The sequence below is a fragment of the Polyodon spathula genome, chromosome 6, assembly GCF_017654505.1.
Source record: "Polyodon spathula isolate WHYD16114869_AA chromosome 6, ASM1765450v1, whole genome shotgun sequence".
In the NCBI taxonomy this organism is placed as follows: Eukaryota; Metazoa; Chordata; class Actinopteri; order Acipenseriformes; family Polyodontidae; genus Polyodon; species Polyodon spathula.
The window spans coordinates 57,245,781-57,272,920 of NC_054539.1; the positions used below are offsets into that span (position 1 = coordinate 57,245,781).

General features: G+C 37.8%; 1 protein-coding gene across 15 annotated transcripts in view; it reads right to left on the minus strand.

The window, feature by feature from the left end:
* Window positions 1–20,760, minus strand: part of LOC121317380 (clathrin coat assembly protein AP180-like) — a 72,370-nt gene extending 51,610 nt beyond the window's left edge. For all 15 annotated transcript variants that reach the window (XM_041253252.1, XM_041253243.1, XM_041253250.1 and 12 more), the window contains exon 1: window positions 20,162–20,760. In XM_041253252.1, the coding sequence (XP_041109186.1) occupies window positions 20,162–20,291 (130 nt within the window). In that variant the 5' untranslated portion in view covers window positions 20,292–20,760. The remainder of the gene's footprint in view (window positions 1–20,161) is intronic.
* Window positions 20,761–27,140: the final 6,380 nt, after the last annotated feature.

Below are 27,140 nucleotides of genomic sequence, written 5' to 3' on the forward strand. Positions count from 1 at the left end.
GAAATTTTACATTTTTTTATTTGCGTTTTGTTCTAAATGTTTGCCTTATAAAAATAACAAATAGCGTAACTAGACTAGGAAAACAAGGATATTTAAATAGACAGCACTTAGAGTTCAGACCGTTGGGATCCCATTCAAGAAAAAAAAAAAAAAAAAAAAAAGGGTACTATTCCCAAACAAACATTTCTGTCAAAAGAGTAAACAGGAAAAAAAAATAAAATGTCAGAAAGTGGATTTTAAAATGCTCATATGCAACTGTTCACCTTTAATTTATGTCAAAGCAGGTGCGCCGAAACAAAAGGCGTCTGCATAGCCCATGATATTTAGGGTTAATGCTAGAACACTGAATATCCTTGAAGTGAAAGTACTGTAGGCTGGGATTTAAATCAGTGTTTTGCTCTTCTAACAAGTAGCAAATGTTTCTGGACATATGTTTTTGGGAGGAAACTAGATCTCGGTGGCTCCATTTTTAGCTTGTGATGTGGCAGGCTTATTGAAATTATAGTTATTGCCTCTGTAAAAAGCCCTCCACCTACTGTGCTACATTAGTCTGGCAGTGGTGCTTTGTCATTGGTTCCGGTATATTAACATTCTTAAAATGCTAGTTATTAACTAGTACGAAAATAAATGTAAATAAAGTCTCACCGTATATATATATATATATCAATAATATCATAATTGTACAACTTTTTTTAAGGTGTTTACTCTATTCGTTATTTAAGTGTTTTTTAAAGGAACAATCTCCATGTTAATGTTGCTGCGAAATAAACAACTCAAGAGTGCTAATGAAGACCTTGATTTATTACAGTTCTTATTTGTTTGGTTCCAGAAAAAGCAATTACTGTCTTGTTCGTTTGGTTCCAGAAAAAGCTATTACTGTCATGAATAATTGCTGGCACATACTGCCTACTGTAAAATGGTCCTTATGAAACAGTAACTGCTATACAGTCTTCATTTAGTCCATTCGATTGCTGTTGTCATGCTGCAGCCAACAGTTCTTCTGGCAAGAGAACTATTACAACAGCCTACATTCTAATCTTGAGCCAATGAAAAATGTGTTTCATTTACAGCATTAGTCAAATATTGTGCCAATCACTTTTGAAAGGCGCCAATAAAATGTAAATGTGTTCTGTACAGTCCATACAAAATAGCATAACACTAACATGTACTGTATGCTGTAACTTTATCTATAAACTTGTTTGACTGGTTTACCATTAGCAGCTCCATAATACGCTTGCTTTGCTGTGTAGCAGTACAATCAATTGCAATTTGAGTGGAGGATCAATTTACACTGAAAATACCAGACAGATGAAAAGAACTATTTGGTCTAAACTCCCTCATTAGATCTACTGTACGACTCAGAGCAAAATATACTGTAGCGGCTGGTTGTTATGGTTTTATATCCCAGTCATTTATTAAAGTGAACACAGCAGATTGAAGCTATTAAAATGTAGACATATTTTAATTTGGCAGTAATCAAAATCAGGAAACTGAATAATATAGTCATTCAATCTTCTTCCCTTTGCCATAAGAGGATCAATCCACAAGTTAAAATATTCTACACCATCCCTGAGTACCCAAAGCTGGTTAGTAAGGCAAATTAAAAACTATTTTAAAATGGTCTTTAAAGTTAGGCATACTCATCATAATAGGGATGCATGACGGTTATGATCGGTTCATTTATTTTTATCAACTCTTCCAGCTGTATTTCTTTTTTTTTTTTTTTTTTTTTTTTTTTTTTTTTACATCCAATTGGTTTTCGGTACAACCAAATTGAATATTTAAAACTTAAAAAAAGGGACTGAATTTGTGCAGCCAAGAGAATGGAGCATACCATTACTATTACACACATGCTGTTTTTAAACTGTGACAAATAAGCTGATAATAACATTGAAATCACTGATAACAATGTATTGTACAATTAGACACAACGTGGAAAGACAGCACTCGATAATGAAGTTTCTCAGTTTGTGAAGACATCACTATATCAATATATCTAACTGGGTTCTACTCGGATAGTCCGAAGAGTGAGCGTGACTATCAAAATGTGTGAGACAAAGGTTCCTCCCTTGATGAAAGTAATAACACACCTCAGTAATAATAGACCTGCCTCAATATTACCCTGAAGGAACCATGAGAACTATGAGTCGGTAGTTCAGACTTCATGCCTTTGGAATTCCTGGGATATTCCTACAGCTATATAGAACAGTTTATTTACATTAACTTTTCATTTTATCTGAAACTAAGATATGACACCAGGGCCAAAACCAACAAATATAATTTTACTGTACAGTATGTACTGTAAGCTCACCAAAAAATGAAAAAGATTGAATGGGATGAAATTTTGTATCAAATGTTATTTATTTATTTCAGGCTACTAATATTTTGCTTTTGTGTGAATGTGGTTTTGATATACCATTCAACGGTTGCTCTAGGCTTTCTCCTGCCCAGGAATTCAATACTGGACAGCAGCTACAACACCATTGTGCATTCAGATCTGTCTTTAAAGATGTTGGGAACCTGTCTGTGAAACCACATTTGTAAATACTTGCTTTGATCACACATCACCTGCTGGAATCAACTTATATTGAAATTGGCTGCTTCATACTTCATAATGCGGCCAGTTCAAATTGAGAAAAATGGAACTCTGGTGATCAGTCTCCCTTGGGTCGCCAGACAGTCACAAGACAAGACAGACAAGAAACAACTCTCGGTGACTGTAGTATGATCCAAGTATAACCCAGTACGGGTTCACATCCACTGTAAACTACAGTGCAATCCTGCTGACTTCAAAGGCAGCCACTGGTTTGCAGCTCTGGTACTGTAATGCATAAATAATGGAACAGCAGCAGGCTTCAGTCATCTTAACAGTCGTTGTGTTATGAAATTACCTGATTATTTTGATTGCAGCTCCTTTATGGTAATGAGGCCGTTAACATTCTTTACCAACCGCAGCTAAATTGTGTCATTCGTTAAAAATTCATGTCAGGCTAAACTAATAACAGCCACACTTTCAAATTGGTAATAATGGTCTTTTTTTGCCTCGCTTGCTATTTTTACAATGACCTTTACAGTGAACCTTTAAAGTACATGTCCCCTTTTGATCCTAGTTAGTATGAACTAATAATTTTTTGCATAGTGGTGCCTTGGAATGTCATTAAGTCTAACACACTGAAAAGTCTATTTGGGAGCAGAAGAGTGACAGCAATTACCATGCTTGGACCTAAGGATCCAGTGAAATAAGGAATTTGATATAAAAACAGTTAAATTAGTTGTGTAAAATAGTTAATCTGGATATTAATGAAAAATAGTGAAAGAAATATTGTTGTGCCATAAATTGGTTATGAATTCAACAACAATCCCAGAGAGGATCTTGTACTTTCAGATGACTGGGTGTGACAGAAATATAAGTTCTGGTTGTACATCTCCCTCCCAGTTCCTTTCCATGGTCGGGAAGTTGGTCAGCCAGGAAGAAGGCGAGACTCCGGTGCAGGAACGTACTGACCCGGAAGGTAAACTATGTAAAAGGAACGGAGAATAGTAAATCTTTTCTTTCGCTTGGTTTTTGTGTGAGAAACTGGAGGGACCATGAGAGACAGAGAGAGCGTTGTAAAAATATTTATTGTTTGTTCGTGTCTGTTTAGTAACCGTCTGTGTTTGTGTATCACTAGACGGCTAAGCACGTATCCGGAGAGGTCGCCTAGGGCCAGCACAAAAGCGGATCAACTCTGCACTTCAATCACTGTTTAAAATTGTTATCACCCACCATGAGCACTACAGCACGCACCTGGACTGGTGACCATGTATTGTATTACTGTTGGGCGGATAACACATTAGATTTGCCACACTGGGTTAAAAACCTTACACCACACTAGTCTCTCCCTTCACAGTTCATTTAGTTGTTACTCTACAGCTATGGCCAAACGTTTAACCCTATAGAATTAACACATTTTGCTTCGTAAATTCAAATGAAACCTGCTGAATAATGTTACGTTAACATATTGAATTACATACCGCTTTGTAGTTTTCCCTATACTTCAGACATTTTCGAAATCTAACATGAAATACTGTACAGCTATTATGGTATCTTGTACACGTTTGTGATACAATTTTGTAGTTTCTTTGATGACATGATGTTAAATATAATATATAAATTATGTTCTTGTAGTTCTCTTTTAGACGATGCTAAATCTTTGGCCATAGCTGTGCCTATGCTATAGTGCAGTACTTAAATCAGAATAGTTTACCCAAAAGCTGTATGTTGAAATATTTAAGAACATCTTCATAGTCAATAATACTCTAGATTGTTCTATCTCATTCCAGATTGAACAAACTTTTGGCCAGAGCTGTACATCTGAGAACAAAACAATAATCTCCCTCTGATTTTGACCTCTGAAACAGGCAGAAACCTTACATTAAATAAAACTCTTTCTAGCATTGGACAATATTTGTTTTTCAACACTACAAATAGCTTTTTTTACCCACTAATTTATTATAAATAGTTCCCAGACAATGCTTCTTTAAATTCTCTCTCTCTCTCTCCTTTAATATGCATTGAATCTCTCAGTGTCTTAGCGTTGGCAGAAAGCTTCCTAATCTTGGGCTATACTATACTATACAGCATAACTTAATATAGCAGAAAATGAATGCATTGTACACAATGTAAGCAAGCCACAACAGTAAATGAAGCAACATAAAAAAGGCAGGCAATTTCATCTGGTTGGCACTCTGGTGCACTGCAGTATTATCCCTGCTTACTGTACAGTACACTCTGCTATTGTCAGTTACCCTACAGATACATGCATGGGCTAAATTGGATTGCCACATTCTAAATTAGGACTGCTAATCCCAAACAAGTGGAGTACTCCAAGAACCAACCATAGTAACATAAATGGCTTGAGCATTCTATAAGATACACACTTGCTTACTCTACAACTGCCCTGTATTGTAGCCTACAGAAGTTCTCAAAACTAGGGTACAAGGAAGCTGCACAGGGCATCCCCAGGAAACTCTAGGAAATGTTTGTACAACACAATTGTCTTTCAATGCTGTGTTGAGGACATTCACTGCATTACAGTTTTGGATTTTAATGAGGAGTCCCTAAAACATAAGAAACCGTCTGCAGTGCTACGCATTGAGAATATAGCAAGCCCCCAACAGTATTATGTTGCAATGTTTTCCTGAGGTACAAGCAAAGGGAATATTCCACAATGATCCCAGTTCAGCTTTATGCAGAATTTCTCTTGGGTACAAATCACAGGACATGTATCAAAGGCCTCCCACACAATCATTTGGCTTATTATCCACAATGAAATATGTCTAGTGCTTTATACAATATCATCCAAAAACAAAACACATATTTTCCAGATTTACAGTAATGATGTCTCAGATTTTGCTGTGCACAGGAAAAAAAAAAACAAAGCAGACAATGCTTACATGGAGAATTTGAAACCAGCTATTATGATTCCACACGTATCTAAAATTAATTCTGTGATTCACCGGATTTCCACAAAATGTGACTTGGTCAGACTCTGTTATTCTAGACATGTCAAATGTCATGCTATTGCAAAATAAAAAAAACAAATGTCTACATGTACAGAATGGACTTTAAACTAGAATTCAAGGACACAGATACCACAGACACAAACATCAAAGGTAAAGATACAGTAATCAACTGCAGTAGAGGGGACTATAACACATATGTGATTAGGTACTGTAAGATACGGTAACATTGGAATTAGGGAGTCAATTCTATTCTGCAGTAGCAATTATAAACCCACTTAAAAGCATCTGGGTTGTAATGGTCAATCTTAGCAATCCAGGAAGCCCATCATTGTTACTGGCCCTGTTGTTCACATTGCAGGGAGGGATATACAGTAAGACTCCTATTACATAGCAGTTTCACTCATTTTAAGTTTTCAAACGAGCTTGATTAGCTACGGTGTATAGATAACAAGTTCAGGTGTGTCTTAATAATGTCATTGTAAAACCAGAAAAGGGTCAAACTGCTGTGCAATGTGTCTTATTTCCTTCCCTGCACTGCCTCTTTCTTCAGTGTTAGCAGCATTATACTGTATTTCAGGGGTGATCCAGGTTTTATAGGTTTTAATATCATTAAATAATCTACTGATTCATACTTGGAAGGAGGTTAAATTGGTTAATTCAATAATCTAGAGTACAGGTGGAACAAAGACCATGGGAGGCTCCTGACCTAGAGGAGCAGAACTGTGCATCCCTGTTCTATGTCAAAAATGGTGTGAGGCTGAGAAAGTCTAGTCAGGGTCTTTCCAGCCTTCTGTGTTTTGTTCTAGACCCAGGACACAGCTGGCTCAGTTCCTCTAGTCTAACCCATCGCTATATCCTTTCCAGGCAGTTGGCAAGCTCAAAAAATCAGGATGCATTTGTAGCCCGCAGTACAGAGAAGTATCCTATTGCCCTCATTGCCTCGTTGACCAAAAAAAAAAAAAAAAATCATAAAAAAATCCTCCAATACATTTGAATAGATTTTAACATCTATGGGATGTTTACTGTACACTTAAGTATGTGTTTTTATAACTGTTCTTATTTTAAAAATACAAAATACAAGCAGGCATGATGAATTAAAGGATACCCGTTGAGTCCTATGATGCGAGGCCACAAGCTGGGTTTCACAGAGTTTATTATATGTTAGCAGTGGGCATCAAGACCCCAGCAGGATCAACTCTGCTCCCGCTGTCATTGTTTCAGCAGCATAGAATTAAATGCGCTACAACCTGACTGAGGCCTCATCACCAGAAGCTGCAAGTTAAACCATGCATAAGGACGAATTTAAAAAAAAATTCACCTTCCATGTATATTTTTGACACTCATGTTTTTTTGTTTTTTTTTCTATCATACAGAAAGCCTATCATGCAGAAATGAGAAACTCCTGCCATAACACTGTCAGTAGGGTGAACAGCCAACACAGGCAGCTTTGATGGCCCTAATCAAATGTGACAAGTCTTAATGATCCTTAAATTGTTCTGGCAATTTTTAAATCAAAGTCTGTCAAATCAAATGTTTTGCCCACTGTGACTGAAAATGACTTTAACAGGATTGCAGTTTTCATGAGATAATGTGAGGACACTTACTGTACACAAAAAACTATGTAATATATAGTATTGCAAGTGTACAGCTGTGGCCAAAGGCATCACCTTCATGAAATCAAATGAAACCTGCTGAGTAATGTTACATTACCATACTGAAAAAAAAATTGACAACAATTTAAAGGACTTGACATTTCAAAATCTAACAAGAAATACAGAACTACTATTAGGGCTTCTGGGAGACTTTTGCAATATCTTTGAATACATGATGTTAAATGAAAGATCTAAATTATGTTTTTGGTTTTTTTTTGTTTTTTATTATGTCTCAATCCTAAAATTCTTGGTGACACAAAACATTTGTCCACAGCTGTACCTATGGTATAGTGTAGTACTTATGCCACTAGTTAAGGCAGAGTTAAATCAGAACAGTTTATGCAAAAGCTGCAAGCTGAAATATTTAAGAACACCTTCACAGTCAATAACACTCAACAGAATGAGCTTTCCCTGCATCAGAATTGGGGTCATGAATTGATACAGTACACAACTATTACACCCTACTTCAAAAGAAGTCTCCACTGGAAACTTAGCTTTATAGATTAATAAATACGGTGCACTTACAATATTTCAACATGGTTTTCCTTACTGATGTAACCCATAACCCAACCCTTCTTATCCACTTTAAATCAAATATTAAAATGAACTTTCAACAACTTTCAACACACATCCAAAGCTCAGCACTACTTCTGGAAATGTTTTAAGATGTGGATTAGGATAAAACACTGGAGTTCAGTGCTCAAAGAAAGCCTTCAGGGACTTCAAAACACTTACAATTTAAATGTGTAAAACTAAACATTGTAATGTTTAATGTTTTACTATAAGCTTTTTTTTTTTATTACAAATTGTTTTATGGATCCAAAAAATGAATTGTTTTACGGATCCAAAAAACAAGATGTTTCCACTATAGGAGTTGTTACTGACCTGTCCTTCAGCTAGACTCTGCTCATTGTGTTTACAGATGTTTGTTTGTTTTTCCCCAGAAGTTGTTTTTTCTGATATCAAATAGAGTGTATTATTTCATACACATGCTGTCCTGTCTATCAGGGGAACAAGCCGTTATAACACATTATGCCCACACCACTGAAACTACACCAATCAGTAGATGATAAATCATTTAAAAAATATTAATCTAAATTAGTCAGAGGTTATTTTTTCTAGTTTACACTGCATTTATGAAAGACTTGAAGTGCCCAATGAAGCTAAAATTATTCAATTTTATTGTATGTTTGATATTTAATAATTTGCTTTGCATTTTATTTTGAAAAGCAAGCAAAACATTTTTTTTTTTTTTTTTTTTTAATTCCTACCGCCATCATTGAAGTACTGTATAAAGCATACAAACATTTTTAACAGGACTATAGCCAGCCATTAAAAATGACAGAGACGTTTGCCCGTGCATTCCTCCCCCCAAGTTTTTATAACTGAAGAAATAAGATATGAGGAGCTTTATTATTTGTTGTTTATTTAAATACAAAAGTTTAGTTTTTTTCTGAATAAGATACAATTAATTTTGAGTACCTGAGGTTCTAAATTTGCAAAACCTGTGTGGTTTTGTACAGTGGAAATAAGTAGCTTTTTCTTCACATTATTCAAATTCAATATAAAAGAAAATAAGATGTGTAGCAATGCCAGAATATCTGTTGTAGACACTATACTTAGTTTTAAATCCTAATCTATGAAACAAATCATTTTAACACTGATGTCAATATCCAGATACCGATAAGACAAGAACTTGCATACACAAAGTTTTGTGTGATATTAATTATAAAATCACATTCAACAAAAAAATTAGCTTAAGCGGGTTGACAAGACGGAGAGAGTTTAGCTGCATAACCAATGAGGGTTGCAGCTCGAGCTTTCCAGCTCACCAGTCAATTTGATAAGCTGTTTGGCTGCGTTCTGATTTATACTGATGAGTATGCATTTCACTTCTACTAATGTGACTGGACAGCTGCAAGGCCTCTTGCAAACGCAGCCCTATTAATTCGACACACCCCTCACACACTGTCTGAAATAAACCTTCCAGTATCCCATTTACTTCAAATGCAAAAAGGGATGAAATGCATTTTATTTGCAGCAAATCAACATGTAAAAGAGACTAAATAAATAATTATTAGTATGATTTTAACTGAGGCACATGCCTCGGGTGCCTCATTGCTGACTACAGTCTTGTTTAATATTACATTATCTTGGCAACTGAAGATGAACTGTAGCTATATAATTTGTTTACAGTACATATGTTGTTCATGCACAATTAGAACACCATGACCTATGTGGCAGGCATGTCCTTTAAAAGCATCTGTCTCCGTATTCATGTAGCCTACTGTAGTAAATAATATTACCTTGTAATGCACATATGGGCAGCTCCATTATGGGTCATACAATGGACAATTTTGATTAATTTCTAAAGACAATCTATTTGGCTCTTTTAAGGTATAACAAGTCGAGATTTAAAGTAAGGGTACAGTACCCTCTTCCACCCCTTTCAGCTGTTTATTATCAAATTGCAACACTGAAATTAGAAGTCGTGGAAAATTACTATTTAGACAGATTTCCTTGAAGTGAACAGGATGACTTTGCAGGTGTGACGTCAGACCAGAAACACACTCCACAACAAGGACTGGCGGATGAAAACTGAGATGCGATCAGTATATTTATATATATTTATTAAATAATCAAACAAAAGATTTGAACAAACAAAAGACAAACAAAACAAAGGACGCGTTGGCCAAACAAATGGACAAACAGTGGACGAACACTAAACAAGTACCATGCTGGCACTTCCAGCATGTTGTAGCAATTGTTATATTTTTAAATGACCTTCTAACTCCACCCCGGAACACACAACCCAACTGCTTTTATGCAGTTGTATCGAGACTCGATTGCTAATCAATCATTCAATTGGAGTCTCTACAACTGCACGTGAATGAATAAAAGTGCAATTTCCCGTGCTCACATATTATTACATTTTACCTGCACGTGAAGTGCTGTGCAATCCTTGTGCCTAAATACAAATGTACATTTTAAACACTCATGCTCGTAACCCATATTAATATCCCGTGTATTTTATACATAAACACCAACATTAACACACTACATACAACATAAAACACCAATAAACATAAAGGGGCTGGACAATCCGCCACAGTCAGACAAGCAGCAACAGATATTTTTTTATTCCAGGACATTACAAAAACCACAGAATAACTAGAAATGCATCAAGTGTGCTTGCAGACAACCATCTCCCTCTCTTGTACTGTCTAACAATCTTGACCTCAGATTGTACCCAATTATTATAAATCTGATACACTGTCCCTAAAGTAGAAGCTATTACTTAATTTTACTTTTGAACTACTTTAATACAATCACAATACTATGTCCTGCTCGGATGCTGAGATACATAAGAACCCACTCATCCATACAGGTTCAGATACGGTAGTACTCTAAACACTAATCTGTGATCTGTATTCCAAATGGCTTTAACAGCAGGCTGATGTTGTTGTGAATACAGAGCCTTATTTAGCTTGTGCTGTGTGTCTCAGATTGTTTCACAAAGCAGACTGATGAACTGCCACCATGCCTTCACTACCTCTATCACCTCCAACCAGGAAATAAGCGACACAGGAACAAAAAGAACACAACCCCTCATACATGAATTATAATATTCTGAAGACTGCATGAAGCCACCCATCAATGTCTGACTCCGTTCACAGACATAGTGTCTTTTTAAGAAGCCTTGTCTATTAGGTTATACAGTACAGTAGTACAGGCAGTAGATGTGAATAAAACATCTGAATAAACTGGGACTGTGGTCAGTTGGGGTGTAATGATTAATTGTGTAAAGATGAGTCATGATACTTGATATCGTAATAGAGGTATAAAATCACAACATGGCTCATTGTAGTTCACCAAGTGGTTCTTGAATGAAAAAAAAGTCTGTTTTATAGTTGCCGTGAATACATACAGTACTCTCTCTCTCTCTCATTGTCCTAATCAAATCATCATTTGACCTTATTAAGCATCATACAAGTAGCCCATCAGGACCACCACGTGTAACACATCCTGTGATATATCGTATTGTAACATTAGTGGTATGTTACACCTCTAGTGGTCAGTACAGATTCGTAAAATCACATTTTAAAACATTTACATTTAGATTTACTGAACTGGATTTAAATGACAGCACAAATACATTTTCAGATCTAGTACTGCACTTCATCTTGGTGTGCAGCGTCTTTCCCATTTTGATGGCAATTAATTAACAGTTAACTACTCAAGGACTTATACGGCACACATTGTACGACACATGGTTCAGCTGCACTTGAGTTATATGCTTTGGTTTAAGGTTCAACAAGCATTAGAAAATAATTCAGTAGAGGAGTACAAATCACCTAAAATATTGTCCCAAAATAATTCAATCTCATTAATTTGTTATAGCCCAGCTGATCATAATCATAATCAAAGATTCCACACTGTATCTGCACAGTTAAAGCAAGGGAGTTTAGCCACAGAATATTGACTCACACTAGTGTACATTTCACATATCAATACACTTCAGTTTAATGTGCTTGAAGGTATGTTCTATTTACAGCCCACTAAAATAAAATTGACAACATCAATCTATTTCATTTCAATTCACATTGAGTTACTGAGGAATAAAAAACAGAAATATACCTAGCATGTAGAGATGGCTCTTACATACTACTCCATTCCAGGACTGTGTTCTAACCACGTCCATGAATGACCAGTCCATAGATTTTTTTCAGATAATAATCCTGTATATTGTGAATAGTAAAAGTGAATAGTATGGTGTTTCATATGTTTTCTACCATTCACAGATTTTGAATGTTTTTCAGTATTTCTCAGAAATGATCACTGTATGATTGTTTTTGATCTGCTGTCCTAAAGCAGTCTGTGAGGCTGTGCAATTTCAACTTGGAGTCCAGAATGATGAAATCAAACACAATGAGCACAGAGTCTAGCTGAAGGACAGATCAGTGACAACTCCTACAGTGGAAAGATTATTCAAATTATCAATATTGGTGGACTAAAAAGAAAAAGAAAAAAGAAACCCCTAAAAGTGTGGTGTTCTACTGAACATTAAACTGGAAAAGTTTTATGAGGATCTTCAAAATTAATATGTAGTATTTTGTAAACCACTGTAATTGAATACTGGATGTTAAAAAACTACTGTATGTGAAATGTGAGCTAAATACAAAACTCTTTAAATTGTTTTACAAACAAGCTTTTTTTTTACAATTAAAACCACCTTTGTTATCACTTTTTAAATTTCTGTTTCATAAAATTCTGCATTAGACTGTTTTTAATTAAATGGCTTAATTGCTAAATTTTGGTGTGTGTGAATTGTTGCAGTAAACAGACATTTACTCAGAAGGTTTAAGCTTTTAATCAGTTACACATATACATTTAAAGCCTTACTAAAACTTTCCAAAACGTATAATAATTTCTAACAAAATGATTCCCATTTTGAACTACAGTCCACACACTCCGAAGCTTGACTGCTATACAGTAAGCAGCGCTCTTAGCTGCATCATCTTACAGTACCTGCTGCATTGGCTGAATGCTGTTTATAATACAGTGAGCACCGCTAACTCACTGCAGTCACAGTGCAGTCTGGAGCCCTTTGAGCTTGCAGTTCAAGTGTTTGAAAACCAACAGCTTAGCAAATACAGCACAGACAGACAGACAAGCTCATTGATCTCCTCTGTACCAAAATCAAATTGTTAAATAACAGAGACCTGCTCAAGTACTGTAGAAGCAATACTTGAGCATGTCTCTGTTATTTTCTAATGATAAAAAATTAAACCAAAAAAAAAAAAACAGCAACTAAAATTAATATACGGTTCATTCGATTTTTGTGTATTTGAAACAACCTAATAGGCTAAACATGCAATAAAAATGCAGATACATTCATTATGTACCAGATATTAAATGTTGGTATTGCTTTTTGCTGATCTGTGAATTATAGTAATTTGATAAGCTTTGTGTACCGACACACATCATAGTCTACAGTATACAGATGTCAACTTCGTGACGATTATGATGAAAACGACTGTTTCTACACTGTTTCAACCACTGTTTCTATTTACAGATTTTAGTGAGAGCAGAATGTATGTATAAAAGACACTACAACAACATTCCTGTGAGACATCAAAACTGACATGAATATACTGTACTGCATTGCAGTTTATTTGGTGGTACAGGCGACTACTTGAATTAACGACTTGCAATACAGTACCTGTGTTTCCATGCAGTTTTGTAACACTGTGTAAGAAGATTACAGAATAGTCTCTTGTTGGATCATCTCATGCCATTTCCGCAAGACAGGTTCTGGCTAATGCCATATGTTCTATGCACAGGATGACAGCTTTTCAAAAAAAGATGGAATTTTTAGAAATGTATAACAGCAGCCGATTTCTTATAATGTACATAATTTGAAATGGACCATACATCTGTCATGCATTTTACAAACTTGCAGTTGAATAAAAAACAACACGCTCCAGCAAAGACAAGCCTTTCCAAATATCAAACAGACACAAGTAGCTACCCTATTTCATGATTACATCATCAGAACAATCAGATCACATCTGGCTTCCTAAAGATTTTTCAATTGAACTTGCCAAGGAAAAAAGGAATACAATGTCTATAAAGGTATAAAACTAGTTCTGCGGTTTTCTAGTTTGAAACAATGTCGAATTTGGGCAGACAAGCTTGTGTCAGCATATGAAGCACATTATTGTATATTCTAAACATTCCAGTGCATAATTAAATAAGTATCACTAAATATGCAAATTCTGCATGGTAATTGTTTTTTTGTTTTTTTTATGTTGTGTGTAATTGTTCCCTAATAACATCTATTAAAGCAATTATAATACAATTGATGTATAAATACTCTGCTTCCCCATAAAGATAACAGGAAAAAGAGTTTTAAATGCAGTTTTTAGCAAACAAGCAATATTACAGTAGATAAAAGAAAACATAAAAAAATGTGTTTGTGACAGTTTTGATAAGTCTGTATTGACCCAAGTTCTTGAGTTACCTGCTATAGATGTAACATAGGCTAGATCAGTGTCTTTATATTAGTAAAGCTCTAGAACCATCTAGACAGCAGTTTTATATTAGAATAAAAATGACAACGTGAGCCAATGAGTTGATCACTAAAAGAAAATTTGTAGTGAACAATGAAGGGTAAATAATTTAGGTGCTGTAGTTTGTGGGTTGAATCTGTCCCTGGCAACACCTTTCACAACATTTTCATCGCAGCAGTAGAATGCAATTTAACAAGAAGCAAATTATTTCTCAAATGCATCACAAGTAACCGATCAGTGTGTTGTTCAATTTAGTGTTCTATTGATTTCATTTGCAACCAGCATGGTTTGTGGGTGTGTGCTTCATTTCATGAGAACCACAGGCTGAATCTTCCATTAAACCTTGTGAACTTAATAACTGACCAAATCTTTTAACAATTGGCTGAGTGATGAATAGGCAAATTATACACTACTTATTTCTCTATTAAGGCCAGCGATTTTCCCTTTCAATATCTGACATTTTTTCTTCCCTGAACATTTCTGTTTTTATAGTATACAGTGTATCAGCACTCTTGTCAAAAAGCAGACCTTGGTGACAGTCCATCTGGCTCACATTAGTTTAGTTCAAGAATACAGTACATGCTTCCCTTTGAAACTTACGTCATGGGTAGTCTAAAATGTATTATGGCAGATATGGCAACAAAGCACATGTAATTTAAGGTACAAGAACTTCCACAAACTTCACCTTAATCTTTCATCTTCTTTCTAATATACTGTATACCCTTTCAAAAGTAATAGCCTATTGGTTGTTGTTGACCATATAAAAAAACTCCCACAGTAAAATTGAACATTATTTCACAGTTTACCATGCTTATACTGTGCATTTACCTTGATTTACTATATCATGATTTACCATGCTGTTTTAACATGTTTGTCTCTGCTTTTACCTTTCAAAAAATGTTTTATTCAGTTAAGAACTGCATGGAATTAGTATTAGCACTTACAGATCTTGATCTCAAGGTAGTAAAAGCACACAACATACAGTAGCTAATTTGCTCTAAAATAAGAATACAGTAATCCATTGTTTTTCCGCCCGTCACATATCCTCCTTAACCATTTATCCACCATGATCAAGCTCTTCAGCAACGTCACACACGTGTACAGCGCTAATGCAAAATGGCTACAGGAAAGCAAAAGCGAGCTGTGCTTAAGCCTATGCATTGTGCTACTGTGTAAATTACCTGACACTAATGTAAGTATATACAGCACTGTGGCAGGGCAGGAGCCCTGTGCATGAAGAGTGTGCATTTATTATAATGAATTAATTAAGTACCAGACGAGAGAACCTGCCTGTTGTGTGTGATTAATAGGTGTGAAATCTAATCAGTAGGTTGGGGTGTTCCAGGGGGGCATCAGGTATAAAAGCATATATGCCAACAGTCCCTATATGGTCGCGACAGTCCCAATTTCCTAGCAAATGTCCTGCGTCTCAATGCTTAGGAAGAAACTCTCGATATTTACCCATAGAAAAAAAAAAAAAAAAAAAACATTTATTCTGCACAGTAGAGTTAGTGAAAACGACACGCTGTGCTCTTTGTGCAGATGACACATCAATCGACACATAAACTTATACAAAGGTAAGAACGCTTCATGATGTCTATTTTTATTGTCATGATGCTCGTGTCGTGTTGAGTTGGGGGGGGAGGTATGTCTATTATATGATAATGAGTGTTTTTGCATATGACCCCCCCCCCCCCCCCCCCCCCCCCCCCCCCCCCCTCCTCCTCAATGAGCATCCCACTGAACAGTTTCCAAATGTTGGCAAGTATGTAAAACGGTTCCATTTATTCACCTCAGGACTGCTGCAAAATCAAAGCTAACTGGGCTAAAGAAGCTGAAACTCACCTGTGTGTGTGTGTGAGAGTGTGTGAGAGAGTGAGTAAGTGAGTGAACAAGTGAACCAAACCTAGGGTGGGATAGTGAGTGAGTAGACAAGTCAAAACCACTGACAAACAGGTGAGTAGCTACAGTTTGTTTATTATTCAACAGAGAAAACTGGTTCAGAGATCGTAGATCCCACCAAAGTTTTCATACACTGTGTTGTATATGCTCCATGCGCTGCCACTGCTGGTAGTGTCACGTGAGCTGTTCTGATATGTGTTGCCTGCGGGGCGTTCAATTAGTGTCACTCAGCAGTGCATGCAAGCACCCACACGTCAGACAGTTCAGTCATTCTAAACAAGGGATTTAGGGGATCCCCCTAATAAAAGCTGAATCTCAAAACAATAATTGTGTGACTATAGTAATTGTTACAGCTGTGTATAATGGTATTTAAAACAGGATTCATTTATCTGACTTTTTACATATCCGCCCTTACTCTGGTCCCACCGCAGTCAGGTATGTGACAGATTACTGTATTCTGCGCTTGAAATGTATTAACTGCATTTAAGCTAGAGCAAATAACAGCTGTAGAAGCAATGTGCCCCATTCACTGTTTCTGTACAACAGCAAATTCTGACACCCCTGCAAGTCAAAACAAAGTGTTAAAATTATTAAGAAAAATGTAATACTAGCCAATAAATTACAACTTGTTTATTTTAAGTATTGACATTTTAAAACCTTCTACATAAAATGTATTTAGGTGGTCTAATTAAATACACTCCTATCTATAAATGTACTGTAGACTGCTCTACCTTGCTGAAGTGGTGCATTACAGTGCACATGTAATGTATGCAAACCGATTCTAGTAATTTGTCATTTTACCTTGTAAATAATACATGTTGTGCTTCAAGTAATTCATGCATTATTAAAAAGAGAAGTACTGAACCTAGAAGACAAGCTGCATGTTCGAGGGAAGACAGAACATTTTGCTTTTTTTGTACCACTGTCTATTGTTTTTATGAAAGCATACAAATATTCTAAAAAATGTCTTCTACTGGCACTACAGCATCAATCTATGACAGAAGAGTATATTATACAATACAAACATGTATTGTGTAATAGATGCATTCAACCCCCCCCCCTCCCAAAAAAAAAAAAAAAAAAAAATCACTTGCCCAAGGGCCCTTTATGAAAAGCAGGTGGCAAGGCGATGCAATTACCCTTGAAAAGACTTTCAGTTTGTGATGGAGCCAGCCATGCTGCTGAACTGAAATAAGGAAGGGTGGAAACCTGATCTCAAACCCAATGCACATTGCAGAGGTAGGCCTATAACAAGGGCTTCACATAACTGGCACGCTGGTACGCATGCAAACCAATAAAGAAAAATTCAGACGTCCATATTGTTCTTTAACCTCTGGACTTTTCCCAGAGACTCAGGGTCTACAGGCTCTGTCAACGATCTCTGGAAGGCTGTCAATTTAATTACAGTCCCTCCCTGCTAGCGCTATCATTGGCTGCATCAAGTTTTTATAAAAAAAAGAAAAATCTCTATTAAGCCATCCACTCAGAGAAGAGGAATGCAGTTATGGGGAGTGGCATTAAGGAAGCTTCGCTTCCCAAACTGAGTGGGGGGTAAGAGGAGATGTCAATGTTTGAAAGCTGTTACATTTATAAATATATATATATTGACTTAAAATAATATATTTTTACCCCTCAGTTATATCCTTATATAACTACCATTGTGCCATCAAGCTAACATGTTCAACAACACCAATAAAGTGACAAAGGATATTGAAATGAAAAGAGCATGCGTGTCTACAGTTACTGTGGCCTATGCTATTTAAATACTGGACATATCCAATGGATATAAATTAATCTAATTTCTGCCAATATTTATATTAATGAATAAAGGTAAGGTTATGCAAATCATGCAGCCAACAGTGCATGGTAATAGTTAATTTCTGTCAGTAACAATATGGGAAAAAAATAAGGAAAGTTTGTATTGTAATGATTTAGTCAATGGTGGTATTCAGATGCTTAGCTGTTTAGATTAATTGAATAAACATTGTATGTTATAATTTTGGAATATTATGCACAGTACCATTAGGTCTAACATAAACTATGTAGGCTTTTTGCTGTGTACCTGACATGGATATTTTAAAACCCTGGTAGACAAATATTGTGGAAACGCTATTGTTTTTCTATTAGCCCCTAATTTGTGCACTTCCTATCAAGCAAGAGGATGCTGATCTGCTAATCAGACAGTGCAGCCACTGATGGGTGCGGCCCATGTCCTGTAACAACATTTTTTGTTTTAAGATCTGGAGACCGCTTACCAAGACTTGGAAACTATGCTGTGTTTCTGAAAGGAGAATCACATACGTAATCAAGCTGATCCTTTAAATACACCTCCTTGTCATTTCTTTGTTTGATCCTCCTCCTCACCTACCTCCACCTTACTGTGCCTTGTCTGGGGGAAGGTGGCCCCGAGTGCCACTTGTCCTGCCCACTGGCATTAGTTATCATTCAGTCAATATACATTTACATCGTAGTTCGTCCAGCCTATAGGGGTGGCTATCAGGCTCTAACGAACAAGGCAATGTGCCAAATTATATTACGTTTCATTATGGGCATGATCATTTGTCAAATGCAATAAAGAATTGTTCATTTTAAATCTTTTGTGGATGACTCCTTTCTGAAATACTATACCATATTCCTTCAAATTTAAGACACACTTTTTAAACAACTTTTTTGCTTCGCAAAAATAGCCTGCATCATAAATTTGAATATAGTTTTGTGATGCATGTATTAAAATCAGCAACAAAGTCACTACCCGAGTACACAAACAGCAACGTGACTGACTTCCGATAAAAGATAAAAAACAGTGATGTCACTGTCCCAATGCACAAGCAGCAACGTTACTGTTGGATCTCGAACTATCCATGACATACATACAGACAGGCATGCAAAGAGAAGCTTTTACAATTTCAGCGTTTCTAACAAACAGTGCCAGCTTGGACAGATCGGAAATGCTGATCAGACCCTTGTGTTGTTCGACATGCCAAGCAATACCACAAACTGGGAGAAAAACAGGTGTGAGTAATCACGACTGGAAGTGAGAAGCAGCACATAACTGTAATGTTCTGTGTGATAGAAGACGCCCGCAAACTGTCTCCATATGCTTAATTGAGGTTGTACCTTTGTAAATGCATATTTATTTAATGTTCTATTTTTTCCTGAAATTGAGGGTGGGAAATTTGGGCTGCATCTTAAGTTCGAAAGAATACAGTAGTTTTAATATAATGTATCCATTTGCAACAACACAGCTGCTCCCTGTACTCTGTAGATAATGTTTCTGTGAGGCTTGGCAAAGGTTACATTAAGTTTTTAAGAAAAATAAGTGTGTTGTGGTGGCCAGTTTTCAAAGACATATAGTAATCCAGTATTTTAGAATGACAAGAAATTTAAAGAATCCTGAGAAATAGTCACAGTGAAGTTTCACAATGCCTCAGCTGCTTTTTTTTCATTGGTGCTCTACTCCTTCTTTAGAACAAGGCAGAGTGGATTCCATCTTGAGAGAAAGGGAAAACCTGATGAGATCATCACTGTAGCCAAAGAACTGCTAGCTGGAAGATCACTGTGCAATGCTGACAAAGGCCCAAGGTACACCAGACTGGATGCCATGTCGCATATCTTACCATTTGGCCTGTGAAGAAGATGCGTTACCATAGCATCATCAGCCCTGGGCTACTAAACGGTGGTTTGGGGAGGGGGACTGAAATACTTACATCAGAGCTACAAATTATAAAACGTTTTTGGAACCCAATAGAGGAACTTTTGTTTTAATAATTTATATGCATAAATGTGTTTTGCAAAATGGCATGTACAGTGCAGTAATTGAGCCAGAGCCACACTGGCTTTGCCAGTGAGGGGAAGGGAAAAAAATCACATGCAAATGCGTTTCCACCAGACCTTCCCACCCTCCAAATTTCATCCTCTTACATTTAAAAAAAAAAAAAAAACATTCATACATATATCGATGTCATATACAATAATATTGCATTTCATCTTGAAAACAATGATGCAAATAGAAAAACAGGGCACACTTACAGTCCAGGTGTTTTTTCTTGGGTCCCATCACCTCATGAGTGGTCGCTTTGCAGACAGCTCGTGCCACCGCTGAGCCAGTAACGCTGTATTGAGCGGCAGCAATGCGATCTGTTAGAGTCTGACCCGACATCTTTCCAAAGCTACAACAACCTCAAGAATTAATCTCACATAAATAGATTTCTCTTTAACCAACAAATGGTTATATTATATATTTCAAATGTGTTCTTTTTAAATAACCTATTAGGATATGTTATATAAATTGTTTTCAGCCAAGATATAATAAAATGGGTTTATTATTTCAACATGAAATTAACTGGTTCCCTTATCATGTATAATTTTAAATATTTTCTGCCCCGTTTTACCGTTTTTTTCTGCCTATGTAACAGAATTGTTTTTATTGTATTTCTCTTAATAAATAAATAAAACACGATTAAAGCGTTTTTTTTCTTTCTTTCTTTGAATTAATATTGTGCTTTCTTTCAAACTCCACTAATAATTCGGTACCGGTAACCTAAGGATCTTGTCTTCCTATGAAATGAAAAGAAAACAAATCCCGTTAATATTTTTTTTTTTTTATATATATATATATATATATATAACTGCTGACTTAACCCCTCTGCTGCTGTCAAAAATACAGAAACCCCTCTGCACGACATGCATGCAGAAAAAAAAAAAAGAACACAACGCTTGTTTTGAACCCTGTGATAAAATGACTGTTCTGTATCAGGATGACAGTCGATGTCCTTCTCACTGAATCGATGATTATTCTTCACAGTCCACGGTGCTGTATTTGTATAATGTAGGATTTCTTATTCATTAAACAGAGCTCATTTCATTCCTCTTGCCAGCGGGATGCATTTCTTGGTATTTTTTTTTTTTTTTTTTTTTTTCTCGTCTCTTATCCTGCCTATCTACATAAGTGATGCTGGTTGCCGAGGGTGTGAATGATGGTGATGCTTCAATGAATTTGTATTCCTTTATTTTTATTTATTTAATTTCTCTCCTCCCCAGTCTGTAAATCGGACGGAGTCAGGTGACACGTTATTAGCAAACCGGTAACATCCCCCACTGTACCCCCCCAGTGTCGCACTTAAAGTGGAGCAGTCCAGAGATGCATGTGATACAGACACCGCAGAGGGTAACACAGTGTTCCGCCGTATTGAAAATGCTTATCTTGTTTAAAGGCATAGCAGCTTAAGTGCTATGGGTCAAAACATCTGTACTCAGTCACACTTAACGTCGATTTTTTTGATTACTGTGTTTATTATTTTCGACGTACAATTCACCCCACAAATAGGTGATGAGCAAAATCTGCCTATGACAGAATATTATGCACATGTTCTGCATTCTGTTATGACTGCAATTCATGTCCATGCAATACAAATAAAACACAAAATTGCACCTAAATTGCACATTTATTTTGTATGTCATAGTATCTCGTGGTGCGTGGAGGGGTCTCTCCCTATGTAGTATGTGCATTAGAATACTTGTACTTTTTACAAAATAATAATAGTCATCCACACCATTCCAGTTTGGGTACAGATTTTCCAAAGCTGCTTGCTGTACACTAGATGCATACATAACCTTTGTTTTCACAGCATTGACACCAGGCTAACTGAGCTACTGAGGGCTGTGTCTCAGAAATGTGTCTGGTTTTGTTCAAACTATTATTGGAACAGTATTACGGGATACTATTCTGCATACTGTGGTTGTAGTTTATTTGTGATTCTGTAACACAAAAAGACACAGTGGCACAGATTTTATTATGTGATGAGTCTGCAAGGTGATTAGATTGTTCTAGCCACCCAATTGGTTAATAGTGAATTGTGGGAAAAAAAACCAAAAACCTTTTCAAGCAAATTTACATTGTTTGACAGTATTTTTTATTTATTTTTTAAAGCAGTTGCAGATAATAAAATACTGTCATAAATCTTAAGCCTCTTTCACACTGAAATCAGACTTGTTTGGTCTAACAGTTTTGACTACTCTGACAATGTCTTGGATTTGCTAGGAATAGAGGTACCATATGTCTCCAAGTTCACTTGGACAGTTTAACACAGTTAGGATCCCAGTATATTCAGGTGTCTTTTGAGTTAAATATGTAAATGCACTTCAGCAAAGCCAAAGGCTTCTACAATCCTTAATAAAGTGTATTAGCACATGTCTTTTAACTGGATTTAGCATTGTCCTGAATTATAGATGCAAATTTGGATGTGACGTTTTGTCCTTGCAGCACTATAAGGTTGCCGTAGTTAACTCAACAATGATGCACTTGTACTCTGCTGGTGATGACTACTTACAGGGTGCTCGTGTCATGAGTGTGGGTATTGCTTAAGTAATACAGAGACATGGGAGGTGGAGCTGAAACGCCAGCACAGGCACGCAGGATTTATTAATACAAAAGTAAATAAACAAAGGAAGTCATGTGACGTTACCAGCAATGGTAACACACAGAGGACACATACAGCAAGCTGTACAAAAGGCAAAATACAGGGCGAGCACTAACTTTATAAATGAGGCGTCCCGCTCCAGGAACCGGCTACCCTCGCTGTGCATTACTTGGGGTCCCCTAAACTAACCTACTTATGAGCTGGTATTCATATGGTGACTCCTGCTGCTTTATAATGTCTTGGCTGGGCATTGCCTTCACCAGCCCCGCTTGCAGTTTCAGGGTTGCGTAGCTGAGCGGAGGCTCAGAGCAGACATTCTCCTCCTGAGTATATGCACCCCCTTCTGTAGCATGGCATTGCGAATGCCATTGCAGTCACCCCGAGTGATCTCCAACAGATGTTTTTAAACTGACGGACACTCGGTCAAGACCCACCCACCTGCTGATTGAGGACCAGCAAAGCCAATCACTTGCTGCCCTTCCTCTCAACCAGGCCTAGCAGGCAGCAAGTCTCAATTGAGCACCCGTCTGTAAACAATAATTTAATCACACAAATCAACTCCAAAAAGACACACCATAAACCCATTTCCACATACAAATTATACCAATACTAAATCCATCTGTGAAGGGCAATCGCCCTGCCACACACACCTAGAATTGTTGGAGTATGACAGATACTTCAGGTACCTTCCATGGCCACCACAATGCCTGGATTTCAATCTAATTGAGCATTTTTGGAATGAAATACTCTTTTGTGATCCTATTTATTTGCTGCAATTTTGTGAAATATTAATGTCTGAATAGATTAACAAAATACTGGTTGGAGGAAGCAAGCACAAGTCAAAACATAGACCCAATCTACAGACCGCTGCGCTGTGCACATGACACCCCAGGCAGTGCGTCAACACTGCCTAGACACAAAACGCGCATCTACTGACAACAGCACACTGACACTAACATTCCTGCACCCCACCCGTAGCGTCCAGTCCCAAGCAGTCCGAAATTGACCAGCCGCTACACTGCCCCACACTCAAACGCTTCGGGAAGCACTGACCTGGTCCCTGTGTGGCAGCCTGTGTGGTTGCCAGGGCGGAGGACAGCAAAGCAACGTGACGGCCACTTCAGGGGCTGGGCCGCATCACGGGGCTCCAGGGCAGCTACCAATTCCAGACCCCCGTGCCAGTCCTGGACAGCAGTGCCTCCTGGGTCCGGGCTTCCTGGGACCGCTGCCCCCCTCCACACAACGGGGCAGAGGCTATCTAGCACAGCCCCAACAGCAACCTCAGAACCCGGCTTGGCGAGGGCTGGGTGCTGCAGCCACGGTATGGGGCACTCTGTTTAGGGCGGCGATGCTGGGTTCTCTCTCTGGGGCTCTAGTGATGCTGGGTGCCCTCTCTGGGGCTCTGCCAGTGTGAGGCTCTTTCTCTGGGGCTGTGGCGGCATGGAGCTCTCTCTCTGTGGCTCTGGCAATGCTGAGCTCTCTCTCTGGGGCTCTGACGGCACAAGGTACTCTCTCTCTGGTAGCGTAGTCTCTTCAGGGTGGCGGGAGGTACTCTTTCGCTGACGTCACTGTGCAGTCTCTTACTGGCGGCAGCGCAGCATGCTCTCACTGGCAGTGTGGAGCACTTTCTCTTGGGCGGCATGGGACACTGTGTCAGGCGGTGCAGGACACTCTCTCAGACAGCAGTTGTGGTGCGGGGTTCTCTTTCTTAGGCAGTAGTGCTGGGCTCTCTCTCTGGGGCTCTGACGCTGGCAGGATAGGACACTCCCTCCTTGGAGGCACGGAGTACTCTCCCTCTGGCTTCGTGGGACTCTCTGCCAACAGCTGCACTTTCTCCGGCACCGACTCGACAGCCACCTCAATGACCACATCCCACTCCCTCTCTGGGAGACTCGGCTTCTCCTGGCGCCACAACCCCCAGCTGTGCTCTCTCCTACTCATCTAGTACGGGGCAGCTGAATTTAAAGGCATACTATATTTCTCTGCCTGTGTTTTTGGTCTCCATTCTGTCGTGTCTGTGATTTTAAACTAGTATTTTAAAAGGCACTGGGGTTTTAGAGGAGTGCTGGAGACCAAAGTGCGTTCACATATGTGGCTGAAAAGGAAGCCTAAATTGCGGTGAAGTGCTTGTCGGGAATGTAAACAGTGACATAAACACAGCATTCCCTGAAGTCCAAATAAGAGATTGAGCTGGGAAATTTGTAAACGTACATATGGCAATCTTACTTTTTGGTACTGTACTTATTGCACATGATATATATATATATATATATATATATATATATATATATATATATATATATAATATATATATATATATATATATATAAGTTTTATTGTTTTAATGAAAGCTGTACATTGAAGAAATACTTACTATTCATGACTGACCCATCATCATCGTCAAGTGTTGGTGAATGCAGTGCGTTCCCCATTGCTATTTTCCTGGCTGGAGATCGCCGTAGGTACCATAAAATTCAAGATCCGTGGTGGGTTTCTCTTTGGCCTGCTGCTCAGTATTTCCGAGAGTTCTCACAAGAGATAGCACGGACATAAAGGAAATAGCTGCTTCTGCATCCACCACTCAAAGAACATCACAGACATTTGCGTAGCATTTTGGAGATGTTATAGTAATAAAATAAGGACCTGGATCGCATTATTCAGGTGATAAAACGAGTGATCGGGAGAGTATCTGCATCTATAATGAGGTATGTGAAAAATACAGCGAACAAGGGGTGGGGCTTGGCTGGAGATGCAGGACTGTCCTTTTGCGATTCAATGCATTTTAAACCTGCTTTACTCTGGGGGGAAAAAAATAAAGTAAAACAGCACGTGTTAAAATTAATTTGACATGACACGCCTGACAAGCGCTGAATGGACCGCTAAGGGTTCATTTCTGCATCGTCTCAGCTGCTACCCCTTAAAACCGACATTGTTTTGATCTACTACACTCGACCTAGTAGGGGAGTGATTTGAGGTACGTCACCGCATTGACGCGTTAAGGCAGGCCCAGGGCCTGCGTTGGGTTCACACAGGAAGATGGGCCGGCCCTGAGGCGGCATTGGTACTTAAGACCGCATCAAAAAGCTGGTCTAAATTTCACCCGGCCCAGGGCCGCCTTTCTGGTCTAAACTGCAAGTGTGAACGGGGTGCTGGTCTTATATGAACAATATCACTTTTGTTGAATCTATAGCTTATGACTAAACATCCACTGTTGCGTATGTAATTAGACTCCACTGTACCAAACAGAATATATTTGTCTGACTACACACCGCCCTGAAATTGAGAGAGTGCTGTTTAAGCATGTGTAGTCGGAACCTGGTACCCGGAACTGCAGCCAGGTCTCCAGCTTAAGAGTGTCAGTGTATTTAAATTTACTACCTAGGAAACTTTGATTATTAGGGTAGTTTGAATAAAACACTTTCATAATACTGTAATGGTTGTTACATGTTATGTTTCGCACTGTGACCCAGTTCTACTAACAATGATTGCAATTACTTTAGGCAAATGTTGTTGTAGACCAACTGTATGCTTTAGTAGAAGAAATAACGAAAATGTGAATTAATTTTAATATTGGTGTCTGCTATTAACAGTTAGTAATATGTTTGTTATTACCGAGTGTTCAGTATGGGGTTTGCCACACTATAGACTTACATTGTGAGATTTATTTTAAGTCATACTGTTCTGGAAGTGATTACTATTATTACACTTATTATTTAGTGCTAGGGTTAACAATTTCCACTACAACTAAACCTAAACCTGAACAGACAGCCTTGTCTGTGGACGATAATTATTTAGTAGAATATATAGTTGTTGTTGTCAACTGTAGTTTAAATAAAGCAAATTCTTTCCAAAAAATATTGTAGTGGGAAATGGGACAAATAATATATAAAAGCCTGTAGTGAAGTGTGAAGTGTTCTGCACCCTAAAAGACACATTCCCTCTGTCTGCAGTCCCAGCAGTGATAAACTTTCACAGGCTCTTTTAGATGGTGTGATGTCTCAAGGGTGCAAATACCATGGTATGTTTCTGTGGAAAAACAAATGAAAATGTGAATGCATGTCAGTGTTGTGTCATCCATTCCAGCCCTTCCTAGACCTTACCCTCCTGAAACTGACAAGTGGTTAGCTATAGGTTTCCTAAATGCACATAACACGTTACCTGATCTGCTGTAACTTTCTCCCCACCTTCAGTGAGAGCATGCACTTCATTAAGGTAGAATGCTTTGGTGAAATAATACCTGGATTAAGCTGGGTTTGTCCATGCTGTTTGCTGAATGCAGAAAAACAGGTTACCCCTCTGCTTCCAATAGAAACTTGAGTGTTAACTTTAGCGTTATGCCTACAGAAAGTACAACAGTATGTAATGGTCTGAGTGCGGCAATTACAGCATTTGACCACACTGTTCTATGCAAAATTCACACCTACGTGGGTAACCGTTTGTTAAAAGGAGCAGAATCCTTTGACATGTCTCTGTTGCTGGGGGAAAAAAATTGTTGCAGTTTAAAAAAAAAAAAAAGTGCATTGATTTTGAGATCTTTTGTTCTGCAACAAGTATACATTAAGCATACTTAGCAGAATTAAATACCTTGC